The sequence below is a fragment of the Hipposideros armiger genome, unplaced genomic scaffold (assembly GCF_001890085.2).
Source record: "Hipposideros armiger isolate ML-2016 unplaced genomic scaffold, ASM189008v1 scaffold_20, whole genome shotgun sequence".
Classification (NCBI taxonomy): Eukaryota; Metazoa; Chordata; class Mammalia; order Chiroptera; family Hipposideridae; genus Hipposideros; species Hipposideros armiger.
Window position 1 is genome coordinate 1,944,535 of NW_017731370.1, and position 20,956 is coordinate 1,965,490.

The 20,956-nt window shown below is 42.6% G+C and overlaps 1 protein-coding gene across 1 annotated transcript in view; it reads left to right on the forward strand.

Annotated features, from left to right (window-relative positions):
- SEL1L2 (SEL1L2 adaptor subunit of SYVN1 ubiquitin ligase) overlaps positions 1–15,017 on the forward strand; it is a 141,298-nt gene extending 126,281 nt beyond the window's left edge. Inside the window, exons 15-18 of the mRNA XM_019635252.1 lie at positions 1,401–1,549; positions 2,980–3,054; positions 13,758–13,886; positions 14,040–15,017. Coding sequence (XP_019490797.1) covers positions 1,401–1,549; positions 2,980–3,054; positions 13,758–13,886; positions 14,040–14,159 — 473 coding nt within the window. The 3' untranslated portion in view covers positions 14,160–15,017. The remainder of the gene's footprint in view (positions 1–1,400; positions 1,550–2,979; positions 3,055–13,757; positions 13,887–14,039) is intronic.
- The last annotated feature ends 5,939 nt before the right edge of the window (positions 15,018–20,956 follow it).

Sequence of the window (20,956 nt, forward strand, 5' to 3'; positions counted from 1 at the left end):
GGTTCTGGGAAAAGTTGGGTAGCATTAGAATCTGACTGGGCCCAGGGACATAAAGGCTTCATTATCCTTGATAGAGAGAAGGGATTTCTCATCCTCAAAGACAGAGGCAGAAAAAGAAAGATGGTGCATAGGTAAATCTGGGGGGGCAGGGGAAGGAGGCAAGTGAGGAAAGACAAAGTGAGGGTTTCCCTCAGTGAGCTAGGAGGTACAAAGTTGTCCTCTGAGGACAAAGGTAGAGTGATTGGGGTAGGAGGCAACAGAAAGACAAGAAGGTTTGTAATAATCTCTGTTACACATTGGGGATTGGGAGAGGGCATGGCCAAGACAAGTACCAAGAGATCGGAACATACTGAGTCTCTGCACTAAGTCCTTCCTGTCAGAGGTGGAGCTAGTGCGGCAGCAAACTGCATCGTAAAAGAGGTCAGATCTGGCTAAAAAGTCAGCTGGCATTTTCCACAGTAGTCCAGGGCGAGGACCTGTTCTGCACTGCCTTGGCGAGTTGCCTAAGATGGCCTTATTCTTCCAGTTCATTCCAAGTCACAGGCCCAGGATCTATCAGATTTCTTAAGTTTTAGAATAAGAGTAGTAGTAATAGCTAATGTTTATTAGTCTTTGTACATATTAACTCATTTAGTTCTCTCAACACTTCTAGGGAGTAGCTCACGGTTTATAGATGAGCAAACTGAGCCATATTGATGTTAAGCATCTTGGCCAAGATCACAGTGAAGCTGGGGTTCAAATCCAAGTAATCTGTCTCTAGAGCCTTTCTTCTTAGGCGCTACATGGCACTGCTTCTAAAGGCTATGAAATGTTCCTGCTGGAGGGGAATTGAAGGGCCAAGTAGTGAAAGCCCCTCCTTTTGTAAATGAAGTGGCGGGAGGTGCCCAACTCCCAAAAGATGTAATGGGAGAGCCAGGACAAGAATCTCAGCTGCTGGGATTCTCCGGCCTAGCTCCCAATGCCTCTCCTCACTCCAAGCATGAATTCAGTCTGAGCAGGGCTTCCTGGAGGTGGTATTTGCCTGCTCCAAACTCCATAGTTATGGCTGGGATGAGCTGTACTGGTCTCCTGGTATAAAAGGATGACAAAAATGGAGAGACACATCATGGTGGGGCTTCCATTCCTTAGATACCACCATCTGGTTTCCTTCTCATTAACATTAGTTTAATTGAGGCTATCCAGTCCTTCTTCAGTCCTTCTTCAGAATGGGTCAAGAACAAAGATTTCTATATTCTTACTTAAAATCGAACTCAACTTCCCCTCCCAAACCGTGGAACTAGAACAGCTTGACTTTGAGTTGGCTTTTCCCATCCTATTTAAAATAGCAGGGACCGTTATATCCATAGGTTATAATGTACCAAAATAAATAAAGCCTGGTTCAAACTAATTTTAATTTTCAGCTGGCTCTGGAGTATGGAAGGATTATAAACGTGCCTTCAAATATTTTTACTTGGCATCTCAGAGTGGGCAGCCCCTTGCCATTTATTATCTGGCTGAGATGTACGCCACAGGAACAGGAGTGTTAAGATCATGCAGAACTGCTGTGGAGGTAAATAATGAGATGTTTTTAAAGTACTTTTCACTTATCATACAAAGGAGGTGATAGTGCCCTTAAATTGTTGGTGCCTTGGATTTTATAGCTATTATCTCTTTTCTTCCAGTTGACAATGTGAACACTGACATTTGTCAGGGAGGAAAAAAGCAGTGATGTAACTCAGACTGGGAAAGGAAGGAAGAGAAATGATCCCTCCTCTCTTACGTTTGACTTTTCATCAAGTTCAGAGCTCCCTTGGAATTCAGTTAAGGAGCTCTGCTTCAGCGTTCAATCAAATCGCCACGGCAATTTGGCACTTCTCGTGGGGTTGGGGGTTGCAATTTGAGAAACGAAAGGCTAGGTTGAGCCTAGAAAATGTAGTCCACTTCTCCCCCAAAAGCAGGGTCCTTAGGTATTTGATGACTTGGATGACAACTGAGAAAGCTCATTCTTTCAGCCTGAGCCAGCGATGTACTTTACAAAGGAATGCTTTTAGGAACTTAATGCCCTTCATTGATTTATTAAATATCCGCTGCACCAATATAAATACCTCCATGTTGCAATCTGGCTTTTCTGAAACTCATTTCAAAAGCTGCCAGCTAATAATCTATCTTTAGATTTGCTCCTTTGCCAACTTCCTAATGAATTATGTATGGCTAGCCTCTTTTGGTTACATAAGGGCTATTCAGCTAGGTTGACGTTTGTCCCCACAGAACTCTGCACTGCTCCCTCATGGTTATGTCACCTACGCCCTCAGGCACTGTCTTCCCTTCATTCTCTCCTTTCCACATCAGCTGGGGCCTTATAAGTCGCCCTCGCAGAGCAGCAGTGCCCAGAAAGGCCCTTTTTTATAAATAGAAGCCAATACATCCTTGTTCTGCCAAATAGCCTTCTAGTCAGGAAAGTTTATTACACAAACATAAAATAAGCCTCAGGAAGTTTCAGCTCAAGACAACAACAACAATAAAAAATACACAATTGTAATCTTGGTGTCAATGAAAGGTATTAACTCTGAACTCTAAATAATCTGCAAAAGCCATGTGTTAGACTGGAAACCCTTGCCAGACCAGCCAGCAGGAGTTGAAGGCTGATGTCATTTATCTTTTACCTGGAATGAAGTATATTGGTTAACTAGTCTGTTTGATTTCTCTTCCCATATACAGCTTTATAAAGGTGTTTGTGAACTAGGCCACTGGGCTGAGAAATTCCTGACAGCATACTTTGCCTATAAGGATGGCGATATAGATTCTTCTCTTGTTCAGTATGCACTACTTGCAGAAATGGGATATGAAATAGCTCAAAGCAATTCAGCATTCATTTTGGAATCGAGTAAGATAAGTTAAAATTCTCTGCAATTCCCTAATCATACATATGCATATATGACTTTACTATAGGGGTATTTTAAGCCTTCCTAATGGAATGTCTCCCCCCTTTTTTTTTTTAAGAAAAGGCTAAAATTATTGAAAAAGAGAAGATGTATCCAATGGCACTTCTCCTATGGAATCGAGCTGCCATTCAAGGTATAGAACTTAGATAAAAATGTGCACAGACCTGGTGCCCATCTGCTATTATTCATCTGATTTGCTCCAGCTGAGTTCTTGGGCACATAGGCAGAAAGGTACAGAATATAAAGTAGGTGGTATTTCAAACTGCTAGTATTAGGGTCAGTCTTTGGTTAGAGGTCATTTCTAGGAACTTCTTTTCTTTGTTATTCTCAGGGTCCCCATTTTAGCAAACCATACAGATTTTTCTGTGGCTCTGTCTCCATAGCACCAGACAGCTGTTTGAAACATGACAGCTTTACTCAAAAAACAAAAAACAAAAACAAAAAAATAATTTTCTCGGTCTGGCTTCAGTCACTCATTTGCTCAGTTTTATTTTATTTTTTTTAACTTATCAGAGATGTGACCGATGTCTCAATGAGTTTATAGGTAAAATTACTTATGGATCTAAGACTTGTTTCTCTTTTAAAATATCACGTTGATGATTACCACAAACTTCAGATCTTTATTATAACAATTAGCATGCTAGCATCAGGGAAAAAAAATACAAAACCTGTAGTTAACTAGCAAGATCCTCTCCCCTTGCCTGGAGTTCCCATGTGATAAGGATCTCATTTGTGATAAGGAACACAAGATAGCATTAATGGGACAGCCTTGGCAGGTGGCATTTGCATCATTGTATTCTTTCCCTAAAATTATATTACTAAGAGCAGAAAGATACTGCAAAGCTGTCACAATTGGCATTTGAATTTGTGAGGAACTCTCTTGCAGTAAGAGAGCAATTTTACCTCCAATTAAGTTTCTTAAAATCATCTCATGCTAAGGCCAAATCACCCTCTTCTATAAGAAGTGAATGGAATGAAAAATGATCCTCAGCAGATGCTAATATGAGTCAGGGGAAAAAGCCACAGTGGTGCCTTCGCACATCCAGCTGAACTGGTAACACAGCAGCAAGCCATCATGCAATTTTAGTGACAAATTTCCCTAAAAAAGAAAAGTCTTTGTTTTCTAAATGCAATAAAGAACTTGTCTGGAGTGGGGAAACACCAGCAACCTCTTAGCTCTGGCAGATTAGCTCGACTACAACAAATACAGGCTTCTTCCAAGACAGGAAATAGTGAGGAAATTCCACCAAGGAAAAGGGCTGTTGAAAATAAGGGGACTTGGGTCGGCCGAGTGGCGCGTTGGTTAAGAACTGGCTTGGGATGCCAGAGGGCCCTGGTTCGGATCCCACATATGAGGGCCAGTGACCCTGCCCTCTACAGCTAAGATGCTGAACAACAGCTCGACCTGGAGCTGGGCTGCTGTGGGTCGCCGGTGACAGCGTAGGCTGCAGTCCCCTGCTGAAGTGGGTTGCCATAAGCTACCATGTGTAGCCGGCAGCCAGCGTGAGCGGCCAGCAGCCGCCGTGAGTGGCCGTCCAGAGGCCCGCGACTGATCTGCCTCTCCCGGGAAGAGCGCAGTGATGGTGCCAACTTGGGCCAGTGAAGCAACGTCCTCCACAACTAGACTGAAGAACAAAACAACAGCAACTTGTCTGTTCCCCTTCCCCCAATTCCCCAGCGCTGTTCCCCTCCCCCAATTCCCCAATAAAATCTTAAAAAAGAAAAGAAAAGAAAGGGACTTTAATATTAAAGATGTGGTTGCTGAGTGGCTCAGTCAGAGAGCTGAACCATCAGGGCTCAGTCAACACCCTGAGACTGTGAAATTAAAGGGGAAATCCCAACCACTGTCAGGTGACCCTCTCAGAGCCTGTCAGGATTGCCACATACCCCAATTAGGTCCCTAATTAGGGTGAAGTTGAATACTCTGAAAAACCTGCTTGTTCACTGCCTTCCATTCTCGGAGACTTGAGGGGTCCTGCTTACTACTTGTTAATCTTGAAAACACTCAGAAATTCTGTCCTTCTGTGGTTATGGCCCAGAAGGGATCTTGGGGTCAAAGAAGGCAGCTTTGTGCAAAAGTAGAGGTGGAGTAGGTTTCTCTCTAGGTCTCCTGGGGCCTTTTGCCTCTCCAGGCCCATTTCTATAAGGTCTTGCCTACTTGCACATTTTGATGCACCTGGGAAGCAAGCCCTGATAACTAATGTCTTCGGCAGCTTAAGAGTTTTATGATGTTACCTCTACTCAGAGCTAAAGATAGATCATAGCATTATATTTTAATAGAGCATTCTAGAAGATTAAAAGAACTTCAGTACCCAAGGAATCAATTCCAAAGTATTTTAAGCATTGCACTAGGCCAAATAGAATTTGGAAGGAGTCCTATAGCCCTAAATGATACACCTCAGAGCATTACCACACAGAGTACTTACTCCTTTCCCAAGCAAGCCCAGACTATGCTAGAGGGTTTGGCCACAGCTGAGATGAATGTCCTAGATCAGCATTCCCTCATCTTTTCAATCAACGTTGTCCTCATGAATGGAAACATGGACCCCAAAGAGATCCTTAGAGATCATCACTAAATAACCTTCAAAAGACTCAAATCTCATATTTTAAAATGTCACATGAATTTTTTTCTACTCCTGAATATATCCATGTTTGTTGGAAATGAAGACTCTAAAATACTTAACATCTGGGAAAGCATTTTCTTAAAAGTTCCCTACCATGTCTATCCATTCATTCTTTAAATACTTATCAAGTACTTGTCAAGCACCATTCTACTTCTGGGAGTATGTCAGTGATCAAGAGCTTCAAAGTTCTTGCCCTCATGAGAGAGAGAGAAAATAAAGTAGTAAACAAATAAAATAATAGTGAAGGATATAAAACACGGAAATGAGATAGATAACTCCTGGCGGGGCGGAGGGCTGATGGGATGGTTTAGACAAGGTAGTCAAAGGCCTCTAGGAGGGAAATAACATTTGTAGTGAGACCTGAATGATGAGAAACCAGCCACATGAAGAGTCATAGAAATTCCAAACATGCCAGGCAGAGGGACTTGAAAAGTCTTAATGCAGGGATTTTGAGGTGAGAATGAGATTGGTGTGTTGAAGAAATAATGCGAAGGCTAGAGCATATCATGACATGCGAGAAGGATAGTCAGAGAGGCAGAAGACAGATAAGGTCCTACTTGTAGCTTAGGGAAGGAGTCTGCATATTATTCCAAGTGCAAAGTGAAGCACTTAGGGAACTTAACATGAGGAATAACATGCTTTGATTTTATGTTTTTAAAAGATCGTCTTGGCTATTGTGTGGAGAATAGATTGAAAAGATCAAAGACCAGTTTAGAGGCCACTATAGTATTCCAGGCTTGGACTAGATGGTGGAAGAGATGGCAAGAAACAGGTGTTTTTTAAAGATAGAACCAACAGGCCTTACTGATGGATTCAAGGATGAAAGTGAGGGGAAACAATTAAGAATAATTATCCTAGATTTATGACCTGAACAATGGTGGTGCTGGCATTGAGATTGGGAAGAGACTGATGATTTTGTTTGGGGGAGGGGGTAGCAGGATATTAGGAATCTCTATTGGATGTTTTAAGTTTGAGATCCAAGTAGAGAAGTCCATGAGGAAGTTATAGGAGTCTGGGGCTTGGGGAGAGACAGGACTATAGATATAAATTCAGGAATAGTAAACATAAAGATAGCTACAGAACTAGATAGGATTACCTAGAGAAAGAGGTGAGATAGAAAACAGAGGTGATGGGGATAGGGAGGGGAGAGAGAAGAGAAAATAAGGGAGAGAAGAAACGGAAAAAAGAAACTGAGTAGCAAGCCCTTGATATTCTAAAATTTAGAAGCTGGGTACAGGAGAAGCCAGGCAAGAGTTTGAAAAGGAAAAGGCCTATGCGGCAGGAGGGGAATCAAGATAAGGCAATGTCACTGATGTCAAGATAGATCCAAAGACTCCAGTGCTGCCTAGAGGGCCAGTGACATAAGGATAGGGAAGTGGTCAATGGATTTGGCTGCATGGAAGTTACTGACCACCTTGAAAGTAGCAGATTTATGGAGGGAGGGGAGCAGAAGCCAGGCTGGAGTGGGTTGAAGAATATTTGGGAGGTGAAGCTTTGGAGATGGTGAATGTAGAACACACTTTTGAAAAAGCTGAGTGTGAAGTGAAGGGAGAAATGGGGAGTAGTTAGGAGACACCATGGAATAAAGAAAGGGTTTGTTTTTCTTTTTTTTTCTTTCTTTTTTTTTTTTTATAGACGATATCAACTGTGTTTGAGTGGCTGATGGGATTGATTTAGAAAAGAGGGAGAAACTGATGTTGCAGGACAGAGAGTAGGGCTTCCAAAGTGAAGTCTGAGCATAGGAGGGGTGTGGGATCCAGTTTCCCAAGAATTGACCTACTACCTTCAAGAAATAAATTTAAAAAGTAAAATTCATAATTTTTATTCTTTAAGAATAATTGGCCGGCTGAGTGGCGTGTTGGTTAAGAGCTGGCTTGGGACGCCAGAGAGCCCCGGTTCGGATCCCACATATGAGGGCCAGTGACACTGCCCTCTACAGCTAAGATGCTGAACAACAGCTCAACCTGGAGCTGGGCTGCTGTGGGTCGCTGGTGACGGCATAGGCTGCAGCCCCTGCTGCAGTGGGTTGCCATGGGCTACCGTGTGTAACCAGCGGCCAGCGTGAGCGGCCAGCAGCCGCCGTGAGCGGCCGTCCAGAGGCCGGTGACTGATCTGCCTCACCCGGGAAGAGCGCAATGATGGTGCCAGCTTGGGCCAGTGAAGCAACATCCTCCACAACTAGACTGAAGAACAAAAGAACAGCAACTTGTCTGTTCCTCTTCCCCGATTCCCCAACACTGTTCCCTGCCCCAATTTCCCAATAAAAATCTTTAAAAAAGAATATTTGTACTATAGGAGTTATACAGTGATGACAGCTACACTAAGTGTTATATTTTGTATTCCATAAATTATATTTAATACTGATTCTAGAATTTTGAGAGGTTTTTTTGTTTTTGTTTTTAAATATTGTCATTAGGTTGAGTTACTGAGAACTATACATGAATCATTTGGGTTCTTCTCTTTCTAATATTTCTTTCAGGGAATGCATTTGCTAGAGTAAAAATTGGAGATTTCCATTACTATGGCTACGGGACTAAAAAAGACTATCAAACAGCAGCCACACATTACAGCATTGCAGCCGACAAACACCACAGCGCACAAGCCATGTTCAACCTGGCCTATATGCATGAACAAGGATTAGGTATCACAAAGGTAATTGTGTGGGTAATAATCCAAACCTAGTAACAGCAGCTGTATGGGAAGGGAAAATACATACATGTTTTACATTTCATTGATGTCATCAAAACGTAGAGGGAGGAAAAGACTTAACATTTGCTGAGTCCCTCCTATGTGCCAACACATATTACTTACTTTAATAATAACCCTCTGAGATAGAAGTTACTTTATTTATGCTCAAGGATATAACTTATGAGTAGAATAAATCTAGTCTAGGCTAATTTGATTCATAAATTCATGCTCTTCCCAGAAATTCTGATGGGCCCTGCCCCGACTCCCTTCTACCTCTGGGCCTTTTCAATTAAAATTTCCATTGATTCTCAAGCTCTCAGTAACAAGGAGAAAGTGGGAATGAGGTCAGAGCTGGATATTGAAATAGCATTAATCTGGAAATGTCTATGAAACACCCACTGTGTACATGACACAGCACTGAGCACTCTAGAGAGGCCCAAGAAAAAGAGGTCTCCGTCTTTCACAGACTACACATGACTTGAGGAGATGAGGCATATTCATTAAGAAAAAGAGCTAACAAAACAAGGAAATTTGGGGTAAATCCCTTATACAGTAAGTGTAACTAAGGCCGAAGATAGAATTGCCCTCTGACAGGGTGATAAAGGCTTATTAAATATCAATAATGATAGTAGCCAGGTGTTGGTTTGCTATGTGTACTATGTCATTTAAGTGACACTGCCACTCAATGAGGTAAACCCTATAACTGTCCTCAACGTTTGCATCAGGAACCGAAGTACAGAGGTTAAGTCACACGGCCAAGTTTGCAGAGTTTATCAGTGGTGGTGTCACAATTTGAACCCAGGCCTATCTGACCTCATGTTTTTAGGGAGAGTGTGCATCCTAAATTGATTCATTCTTAGGTCTCAAGCATATATTTTACTTCAGTGTTTATATTTCTGGCTGCATTTTGAGAGCCAAATATAAGAGAGGTTATCAGCTTTTCTATGCTCTCTTTTTTCTTCCAGTTGTGTTAATAATTATTGGTAGGGAATTTCTTATCTAGCAACTGCTAAAGGTGTACACTGCTACCAAGGGTGACATTCAGGGCCTCACAATCCAGCTGTGGAGATTCCTGCCTTCCTGTGCTCTCCTGTGGCCTGCCTTTTGGCTGATCACTTTTCTTCAGCCCCGGCATCCTATGCAATGGAAAAAAATGTCAAATGCAAATCCAATCTGTTTTCCCCATTCCTAGCGGCTGCAAGCTTCCTGTTTATATAATTGGGGAGAGAGGGACTGCATCCTATAACTACATTAGATGATTCTTTGGATGTTATTTAGCCACACCTCACTCCTCTCCAGCTGCCACCCACATCTGTAAAACAGAACCTGATACCTCCCTTGCCCCAGGCTTGGAGGAGAAAATGAGTAAACCTTTGTGAAAGGGCTTTGTAGTCAAACAGTGCAAGGAATGACTGTTATTTAGATCAGAAGAGAATTTGAATGGCTGCCAAGTAAGGCTTCAATAAGATTAAAGCTTTTGTTCCTCATTCCCCATGCAAAACATAACAATAATGGTGAGAGAAGCACTGCCTGTATAAAGGATAAAAGTGACCCCACCCCATGGATTAAATTCAAATTAACTCTCCCACCCCCAGTAATTCAAGGACTCTGAACATGGGCCAACTATGCAGGAGAGGACACTGCCAGCTGGCACCGCCCGCCAGCCGCATCAGTGTTTGGTTTTCCTTCTGGGAGTCACTGCAGATTACTCTCCTAGGTACTTTCTTCACAATGTCAAACAACAATTGTCCAGACATATATTTCATACTTTTAGAAAAAAACGTTGACGTTTCTCTCCGGCCACATTTCTGTTCTTTTCCGTCAGGGTTGCAGATGTATTTATTTCCTACTGAAAGTCTCTACATGGAAAAAACAAAAACAAAAACCCCAAAACGGGGGCTGTACTTCATCTCAGACTTGGATATGGAAATTTTAGACTTAGTTGATGAGGGACCATTGCTCTTTGTCTTTATTAATTTCTTTTGTTTAGCAGTTAGAAAATAATAACCAGTACCCAGGTGCCAAGTTTATTAATCTTGTTATCTCAGAGTCAGAAGGAGATACCACCTTTTCTATTTCTTAAAATGAATATGCTGATAATTAAAAGCCCAAGGTTTGTTCCAGTGATGGTTAATGAAAGCCAGAGAATTAGAACAGGCTTTCCACAGCACTTAAATTGTGGAGTAATTAATAATTTCTTCAGCAAGGCACTTCACAATCATCTTTATTAGTTAATTCTCATGCAAAACGGGGTGGGTGAGTACAATATCATTATTAGGATTTCTCTGATAATCAAAAAACGTGTGGTATGGAATCATGTTTTGCAATCTCTGTATCTAAGCCATCTGGGAGAAGAAAGTGAAGTATAAATCAACTCTTAGTAAATCAATGTAAAAAAAATGGGTCATTGTGGTTCTCATCTATTTTTTGACAAGGGCATTGAAAATAGGGTGATGCAGGTGAGTTATCCTAATAGCTTCACTGAGAAGCATCTCTCTCCCCAGTTTCTGACTTCTCATTAAGCACAATAAGTTCAGGACAAACTGTGGCCCAGGACTGACTGCAGCATTATTCTGGGAACACAAAATACTACCTAGTGGTTAAGTGGGCAGCATAGGAGCAGACTACCTGGATTTGAATCTCAGCTCTGCCCCTTCCAAGTCACATGGCTTTGGGTAAGTGATTTCACCTCCCTGTGCCTCAATTCCTTCATCTTTAAATTGGAGTTAATATCATCTGCCCTATAGAATGATCATGAAGTTTAAATAAATGACAGTGATGACTGGTATGCAGTGAAAGTATGTAATAAGTATTAGCCATTACTATGAAATGCAGTGCAACCATTAAAAATAAAATATTATAGACTAAAGAATATATTAGATGGTATAATTGTTTGAAATACATTGTTTGGTTAAGAAAACAGAAGACAAAATATGATACATAGTGAAAAATTCCTAAATTAAAAGTATGCACATAAGAATATATATAAAAATGCTGGAATGCTGCAAGGATGTGTATAAAATATTACCAGAGCTTATCTCTGTACAGTGAGATTATCGGTAGTTTTTAAAATTTGTTAAGGTCTAGATTTTCAAAGTTTTCTCTAACATATAGTATGTTTATAATAAGAAAACAAAAATTATTCAAAAAACTATCCCCTTCCAGTATAAGAAATTTCTGATAACACCCAAAGTTTTGGGGCTGGAAAACCCCTGCATCATGTAATTGAACAATTTTCCTAAAACAGATGCTTTATTGCTGGAGAATTCTGTATCTCTGAATTATAAGAAACTATTTTGAACATATGGACATTGGGCAGTACTTTGGCACACCTGACATTTTAGTTAGAAACATATTGTTCAAGAAGAGTCTGTAGATCTGTTACATAATCTCCTAAATCAACGAATTTAAGGCAAAATAAATTCAACTGTACCACAGAAAAGTGAAATGTAAGTGGGTTAGGTGTGCAATGGACTTATTTAATAAACCCTGGCCATCATCAAAACACTATCAAGAGGAAATTTTTTGTTTGAACTATTTGGATTTACTACTGACTAGGATAAAGAACAACAAGTCTATTTTAGAGTCTAATAATAAAATTTATTTTGTTGCCCTAATTAGCCACAAGGGTTCAGGAATTTCTTTGGGAATTTTAAAGAAAGACTTTTCCTATCCCACCCCACCCCCATTGCAAATTGTAAGGCTGCCTGGTGAAGGAGTGAGCTCATCCCACTTTAATGATACTTCTCGCAATTTTTTATTATAAATCTAGCGACTGAATTGTGAAAGTTGTGCCTCAAAAGATAAATTAATAACTATTTCCTGCCTCAAATAAGAATGAATGCCAGAGATATTGACAAAGGCTGCCTTTTCCTGAACTATTCAAGTCAATATACCTTTCATATGTGGAGAGTGACACAGCTGTTATATTCTTTCTTCAGGGTGCTTTCGAATGAGCACCCACTGAATTTGTTTTAATTAGAGAAACAAGTTAAAGTTTTTACAACATCCATTTCCTCTGTTGCCCAGAAGATTTGTTCGCAACAGTCTCCTGAATTTTAAGTACTTTAAGCAAGAACATTCCTGTTTCTCCAATAAATCAATTTACCAGATCACAAAGCTTTGGGGAAATTTAAGAAATGACAAGCAGAACACAACTAACTAAGAGAGGACATCGCCCAAGAAATGGTTTAGCAGAGGCCTCAAGGATTCATAACTATTGAACTCTGTATTGAAGTTCTGGGAGATGTAGAGGAACAACAAAGAGATCCTAGATGACCAACATTTGTGAAAAATCTCTCTTCTTCCCCGTCTTTTGAAAATAACCCACAGGCACCCAAGCAAAGTACAATTCTGGGGCTGGCCCAAGGCCCTTCAACCTTTAAAAGCAACTCTACTTAGCCTTTTTATTACTCCGTTTGGGAAAACAAAGCAAAAATAAAGCAAACAAATAAAAATAAGCCATAAATAGGTGAAAATTAAAGAAAAAAAATGTTTAGTGCCATGACATAATTTAACGGTTAAAACAAACGTCCCTAAAAATATAGTACAATATGTCCTTTGAGGAATCAAATTCCAGCCTGAGAATCAAAACAGTCTATTCATTCATTGTACAAATATTATCAAAGTCTTACCATGTACTTAGTATTTCATAAAGCACTGGGAATTCAGAGGTGAGCAGGTAGTCCAAGTCCTTGTCTTCAAAGACCTGGGGACAAATAAATAAAAAATTCTATAACTTCAGTTATGATAAATACTATTGAGAAAACTATGAATTTTAAATACTTGTTACTATCTGTATTACTTGTTTTAGGGCCTAGTGTCCTCCTCCTTTCACTGGACTCTTACCTAATATTGGGTCCATGTGGTATCCAAGAAAGCCTTTTTGGAGACGGTGCTAGTTTCCTATGGTTGCCATAGAAAATTACCACAGATTTAATAAGTGTTATCTCACAGTTTCTGTACGTCAGAAGCCTGGGTGAGCTTGATTGGGTCCTCTGCGTAGGGTCACAAGCTGAAATCAAGGCTGTGTTGCTTACTGGGAGCTCTGAGAAAGCACCCACTTCCCAGCTCATTCAGGTTGTTGGCCAAATTCAGTTTCTTGCACTTGTAGGACTGAGAGCCCCACACTTCTTGTTGGCTGTCTGCAATCCTTCTCATCTTTTCTAGGTGGCCCTCCAGCAGTGGTGGGTTGCGTCCTTCACATGCCTAGAATCTCTGAGTTCTCCTTCCACTACATCAGACGTTCTCGTCTGCCCTGAGCCCCGAGAAAACTCTGTGGTTAAGGGCTGATGTGATTATACCGAGTCCACCTGGATAATCTAGTAACCTTAATTACATTTGCGAAGTCCCCTTTGCCATGTAACATAACATACTCGTAGGTTCCAAAGAACAGGACATGAACATCTTTGGGGGAGCCATTCTGCCTACGCCAGGTAAATTACAATATTTCTACCAATAGCTTCTGTTTATTTACCCCAAAAGAATCTGTACCTAATGAGCATGGGCTGTTCTTTATTTCTAGGACATTCACATGGCCAGGAGATTATATGATATGGCTGCTCAAACAAGTCCTGAGGCTCACATACCTGTGTCACTTGCCCTCATGAAACTGGAAACTGTGCACTTGCTCCAAGATACCCTGTTTTTTAACGTAAGTTTTTCTCAAATGGGTCCCAAGTCTCCGAAAACTCCAATAAGCAACATTGGGTGGTGGGGTGGAGAGAGATGATAGTTATGAACAAAGTGGGAGGCTTGGTTTTTTTGTTTTTGTTTTTGTTTTTGACAGAATGTCTCTTGCCAGCAGTTTACAATGCAATGGAAATGGATAAAACTGGACAACACCCTTGCACCATACTGGGATTTGTTTGGGATTGGCCTAATTATTGCAGCGCTGATCTTCTTGCTTAGAAATCGCTATGGGTAGGATCTAGATCATAGGAAAACCTGCTCAAGAGAACCAGTTTACTCCAAGGTATCCTTGCTAAATAAAGAACTCCCTCATCAAACTCAGGAGTCTGCTGCAGATTTCCCATACAGCCCTGTGATGGAAAATGGACAAAGCTTGGGACTTATCCTCTGAGAAACCATTTCAGGCTTCCTGCTTAGTTGAGGTGACCACTCGAGGAGTACTGGGGACTGGTCACCTAACACTTCATCATAAACTTGTCATCTTGGTGATCTAGTTCTGAGTTTGGGATAAAGACGACCCATTTTCATGTTATTATAATAACCTTTCAAGAGGACAAAATGGGTCCTCTTGGCTCCTACAGACACAGCAAGGTAGGGAGTAGGGGAAGTTCTGGGAGGGTAGGAACAGACCCCTCAGAATCTGATAAAGACAAAAACTATAGATAGACCCTTCATCTTATGGGAATGATCCTGTGAACTGCATCATAAGCCTACTGAGCAAAAGCCCCTGTGGCATGCTGTGCTAGGGGGCTGACCTGGACTCCTCACCAAGGGGCCTTCTAGCAAAGCTCCATTAACAACTGAGTAGCAAATATTGTCATCTGGGGTCTGTCCGCAACCCTCTCTCCCATCCCTGTTTGGAATCCTGTTCTATCTGGGGAATCCCCTGTGTGGTACCCATAGAGTGGGTTGCTACTAGCCTCCTGGGACAGAAGCTAAAATGTACAGCTCTCTCTCTACCCTGACAGGCAGAGCAGGGCCCCAGGACTGGGGAAAGGGTAGGTGAGGAGAGTTCAGGAGGCCCATGACTCATATCAAGGGCCAGGCTTGAATCTCAGTTCCACAACTCTTCAGAGATTCGACCTCTCTGAGTCTCAGTCTGCAAAATGAGAAAAATAATACCTGTATTAGAGAGCTGGCATGAGGATTAAGGGGGATAACATCTGTAAAGGGACTATCACAGGGCCTGGCTTCTAGAAAGAACTCCATACATGGTGGCTTTTAATACTCTTCAAAATCTCATGGCAAATTGGCTGGAATATAGGGACAGCTGAATTGATAACAATCTCTGTGGTTTCAGGGTGCTGCAGTCAGTTCTCCAGCCAAAATGCTGGGCATTTTGGTGGGAAAAGGTCCTGCTTGCCTACTTGAAATCCAACCTAGGGACAAGAAAAGAGTTAATTAATAACATCAATCAAAATCAGAAAGCAGAATGAAATGGGGGAACGCTGGGTTTGGAACAAAACAACCTGGATTTGAGGTCTGACTCTGTCCCTTAGTAGTTCTATGACTTTGGGCATAATTTCTCCAAACATCAGTTTTTCCTCCATAAAATGGAATTAATTTCTACTTCACTGGAGGATCGTGAGGCTTAAAAAAGCCTAACTTCAAAAGTGCTTGTTAAGCATTGTGCATACACACACTAGCCACAGTCATTTATTTGGCAGTGAACTACTCCTGGCCTGTCTGAGGTCCAGGTGTTCAGAATTTCCTGGAAACGATTCCTGATCTACTAGAGCGTTCCAGTACCAATGGATGCAGACTAACTTATACAAATGTACAAGGAAGGAGCAGGCATCCCAAGGAAGGATGGACAGGCTGGCCATGCAATTATATATCGCACAGGTTTCTGGAATGTGCATGTCACAGACAAGGATTAGGGCCAAGAGGAAAGTGTGGAAGGCCAAGTAGGTGAATCCTGCCTCCAAGTCTCGATGACACATGAATTCCTTAGTGGTAAAGCTTGTGAAAGGGGCTGCAGGCAGGGGTGAAGGGGAGACCCCCTTTTGTGACTTGTCGTGTAGAGTAGCACACTGCCTAAAATTTAGGAGCAATGGCAACATAAGCTCATAAATTTCCCATTTCAACTAATTGCTCCAAGTAAATGTGAGCAAAGGCCTTGAAAGTATGGCGGTTTAGAGTGTTGGAATAATTCAAGTGTCCATTTCTGGGCCTCTTCTCTGGAGTCGCCGCTGGAGCAGTTCCTGTCACTGCGGTGCGTAGATGGGCCCCTGCTGGCACCTGGGCAGCTTGATGATAACTGACCAAGGGAGAAAGAGCCTCCACCTGCAAGTCTCTTCTACTTCCTGGTTATGACAGTTCCACCTCTCCACAGGCACACAAAAGCCCCTATTCTCTTTCCTGCTTCTGATAGCTTGGAATAAAAACTGATAGCCTATAGACTACAAGGAAACTTAAAAATAAATCTAATTTTCTTTGTAACTTCTTTTTTTCCTTCCCTGATTCTTTATTAAAGTGGAGTAGCTGTTCAAGTCAATACATTTTGTTAAAAAGAAAGAATTTTTTTTTCTAGAGTAGCAAGAGGAACATGCTTTTGGAATTCTACGCTTTCCCTCCGAGCCTTAAATGGCAGGTTTTAACAGGTATGGGTGGGAGTGGCTGGGGAAGAGAGACAAGACAATCAAGTCCTAAGGGAAGCAGGGGCAGGAGGTGCTTGCTGCAGTCCCATCTCTGGGAACCCTAGAAAGCCGGAGGGGAGACTGTGGTGAGGCAGAGAAGAGGAGAAAGGAATACTACTATGGAAACCCGCCATGTGCCAGACGGTTTTCTGTTTTTCATTCCATCTTTGTGGTGAGGCCAGGAGGTAGATATAACTACCTCTGTCACACAGGAGGAAACTGAGGCTGGGAGAAGCTATGTAACTTGTTAAGATCACATAATAGTGTGATTACATAATAATAAATAATGAAGCTAGAATTTGAGTCCAGAAGTAACTCCAAAATACATTCTTTCCTCTATATTACTTTTCCAGTTATCTCTTGCTGCTTAACAAACTACTCCAAAACTTAGTCACTTAAAACAACATTTTATTATATCTCAGGAATTTGGACAGGGCATGGCTGTGTGATTCTTCTGTTCCACATGGCATCAACAGGTCACTTGTTGGTGTCCGCCTCATGGATGGCCTGTTATAGAGAGTGCAAGACAGCTTTATTCACATCCCTGGCACCTTGGCAGGGATGGCTGGAAGGCGGCTCAGCTGGGAGTGTTGACCAGATGTGACCTCTTCAACAAGGCAGACGGAATAGTAATACTTTTTACACGGCAGCTCAGGGCTCCCTGAGAATGTTCACAGAGACCCAGACAAAGCTGCAAGTCTCCTGAGACTTCACCTCAGATACCACTTCTGCTGCATTCTATTGGTCAAGCATTAGATTCTGCCTCTCAATGGTAGGAATAGCAAGGAATTTGCTGCCATATTTAACCAACCAGAAATATACTGTTTAAACCTTTACCAAAGGTTACATAAATTTCAGTACAAAAATTGGCAGAAGAGAAATGCAGCCTGGACACTGAGCTGCTTATCTTAGAAGACAAGGTGTGGGCAGACTAGTCAGATCCATGCCTGGATCTCTTTGTCTTCCCATCCTACAGACTGAAGAAATTCACATGTCTGATTGGAGAGAAGAAAAGGTGTTGCCCTCTCTTCCTCAGACAGGTGCGCGCGCGCGCGCGCGCGCGCGCACACACACACACACACACACACACACACACACACACACACACACTGCTCTATTATTTTTCTGCTCTGAGCTTAAGTGATATGAGCTAAGGAGTGCAGAGTCCCAGGATGATTGGGATTCTCCCCTGAAGTAGCCTAGGTGCAGGCTTCACTCGGTGTCTCAGGACTCACACCTGACATGCACTCAGCTGATGCGAGACCTACCCCTGGTCCTCTCCACTCCTTCCATCCTCATGCATCGTCCCTTCCCGATCCCAAGTCCCTATAAACCCATCTCCTTTGCCTCATCCTCTGGAACTAAAGTCCTCCTGTGAGATGTGGCCTTCAGCATAGGTTGCTGTCAGCATTGTTTTCAGCATCCTCTGTCCTACATACAGTTCTGCTGCCAGATGGGGAAAGCAGGAAACTTTACACCCTTGGATTGGGGAGTGGGGAAAACAGGCTTCACTGTGGACTGGCCTCTAGATTGGAATGTATGAAAATATCAGATATCTCTTTTGCACTGAGAAGTTCATTCTCCTGTTAATGTATCTACTAAACCTTATTATTCAAAAAGAGCCTCAGCTCCTCCTCTGCCCTAATATCGGAGCCACCCTCCTGTTACGTTAGCACTGGAAGGTGTCAGGCCTCTGGTAATGAAGTTGGGGAGAAACCCTTCCAAACTATCCTACTATTCAGGTAAGGGTCCAAGGGTTACTGATTAGAGACTTACGGCCTAGAAAATTAATGGCTTTAAATTTTTTAAATTTAATTTTACACTGTATTTTATGCTATTTTAAATTACATGATTAGAAATCCCAAAGGTCCCATTTTCCCATAAATCTTCACAAATTATCTAGCCATGCATATCATTTTTGTTCCACAGTCAGCAACTTCAATGAGCTTTAGATGAAAATTCTTCCAACTTCTTCCAGGTTCTCCCACTACCTTGGACTGTTCTCCACATCATTTAGCAAAGAGAACACACTGACCCACAGCAAATGCACAGTCTCCAAAGAGATTTTCCCCTAATAGAACTAAAGATAAGGGAAAGCAGAGATGGGCTGTAATAATATTCCATCCCCTTCTTCACAATAACAGAAAATTTGGACCAGGACAATGGTTCCTGAGCAATCTGAGGTCATCTTCATGTTAAGAAAACAGGTAGATTTGCATTCCTAAAACAACCATGGGGTCTCTGTGGTATCACTGTGGGGCCTGGCCCCAGCAAACCTGCCAACTGAATTAGTTGACTGTCTCAGCCAACACAGACGCAGCACTGGCTTGGCAATCGTACAGGCCCCACGATGAATCTGAGTTGAGCCAAGTAGTTTATGCATTATCCAAAGATCTGAAACCAAGCAGAAAGGGGGGTGGATACTATGGGAATGAAAGGGCCTCGCTTCACAAAGCCCCAAATACATTTCAAACCTAAGTGAGTGATGTGCCTGTCTTCGTTTACATTCCCCCAGAAGCTGCCCATGAGACAAGGATTTGCGTGTGAGTAGTTTACTTGGTAAGGAATCTCAGGAAACACAGGTAGAGAAGTGAAGAAGTGAGAGGGGGAAGGAAGCTAGTGCAGGGTGGTTATCAGGCACCTGGAGCTCAATTCCAACGGGGGCCTCTTGTGTGCACCTCATTGTCATCCCACCCAAGGGACAAGGGTGTTGCAAGCACTCGGCCAAGAACCTGCTCTCGGGAAGCTTGGAATGGGTAGTGTAGAAAAGACCCCATCATTAAGGCACCCACCATGTGCCAGGTGTTTTCCTAGACTTAGCGCATTTCATCCTCCTAAACCCTCTGCGAGGTGGGATTTGGCCATTTTATAGACACGCCGTGCAATGATCCGATCACTGCTTCAGAATGATATAACCATTAGCAGAGGACATCTAAAACCAGAATCATGGTATTATGATTCTAGCTGATGGACAGTTTCTGTATCTAAAAGAAATGCAGAGGCTAGCAGAGTTGATGGATTGACAAATGTAAGCAGTATGTTAGAAGAGCTGAAGGCAGTAAGTAGACTGTGGCCAGCCTGGCTTGATTCGGCCTGAGACTCCTAAGTGGCGGGGAAGGGAGTGTGGGACATGGTCAGTTTCTGCTGTTTCCTTCCCTCCCCCTTTCCTACCTATCTCTGGCTCCTCCGTGATTGAAGGGGGGGAGGGGATGGTGAGAAGTGTGGCCTAAAGAAAAGATTTGACTAAACCAGCACAGATCCCACAAAGGTGCCTGCTGCGCATGGAGGTTTACCATGTTGACGCCCATGGAGCACTTTTGTGGCTTCTTGGGGATTTCCTGGCTGAAAACCTTCTATCTTTGTTTAGGGCGCCTGAAAGCAGAGCCTGAGACAAGGATTTGAGTATAGGTAGTTCATTGGGGAGGTGATCCCAGGATTCAAAAGTGAGGGAGCGGGAAGGATAAAAAGCCGTTAAAAGGTACGTTACTGAGGTCACTGCTATAGGCATTGGGGGTTTATTCCACCAAGAGCTGAAGCTTACAAACTATCCCCCGGAATTATCCATTCGAAAGACAGGAGGCCGGACACTTACCCACCAGCTCCCTTATCCATCATTTGAGAATTGCTCCAGTGTGCATTAACTACCGTCACCCCTTCTAGGCTGTTTCTCAGAAGCTCTGGGGAAGCCTGAGACAAAAAGGACTCATGCCTTCCCTTAATGGTGGACACAGTGGAGTCTGAGGTAGCAGGGAAGGGCCCTCCACAGCTGCAGCTGGGTCACAGGTGAGCAGTGGGAGTATCTGCTGCATGAGTAAGGCCTCCTGAGCCCCACGACCCTGGGCATCTATCAGACTCTCTCAGGGAATTCCCTACCTGTGGTGGGCTGAATAACGGCCCCTAAAAGACAAACATGTCCTAATCCCTGGAAAGTGTGAATGTTAACCTTACATGTCTAAAAAGACTTTGTAGAGGGCCGGCCGAGTGGCTCAGTTGGTTAAGAGTTCGCTCAAGAGTGCGAGCTCTGAGCAACAGCGGTTCGAGTCCCAGCCTGAGCTGAGCTGCCGCTGAGCTGCCAACAGGTGACAGGATGGCTCAGCTAAAAAAAAAAAATTTAAAAATTAAAAAATAAATAAAAAAGGACTTTGCAGAAGTGATTTTGAGATGGGGAGAGTATCCTGGATTATTCAGATGGGACTTAAATGCAATCAAAGCATTAATAGATGCAGAAATTTGACACAGAAGGAGGCTATATGACCACGGAGACAGAGATTAGTGACACGGTCACAAGCCAGAGAATGCCAGCAGTCACCACAAGCCGGAAGAGGCAAGGGTTGGATACTCCCCCGAGCCTACAAAGGGAGTGCGGTCTAGCCAACACCTTGCTTCCAGACAT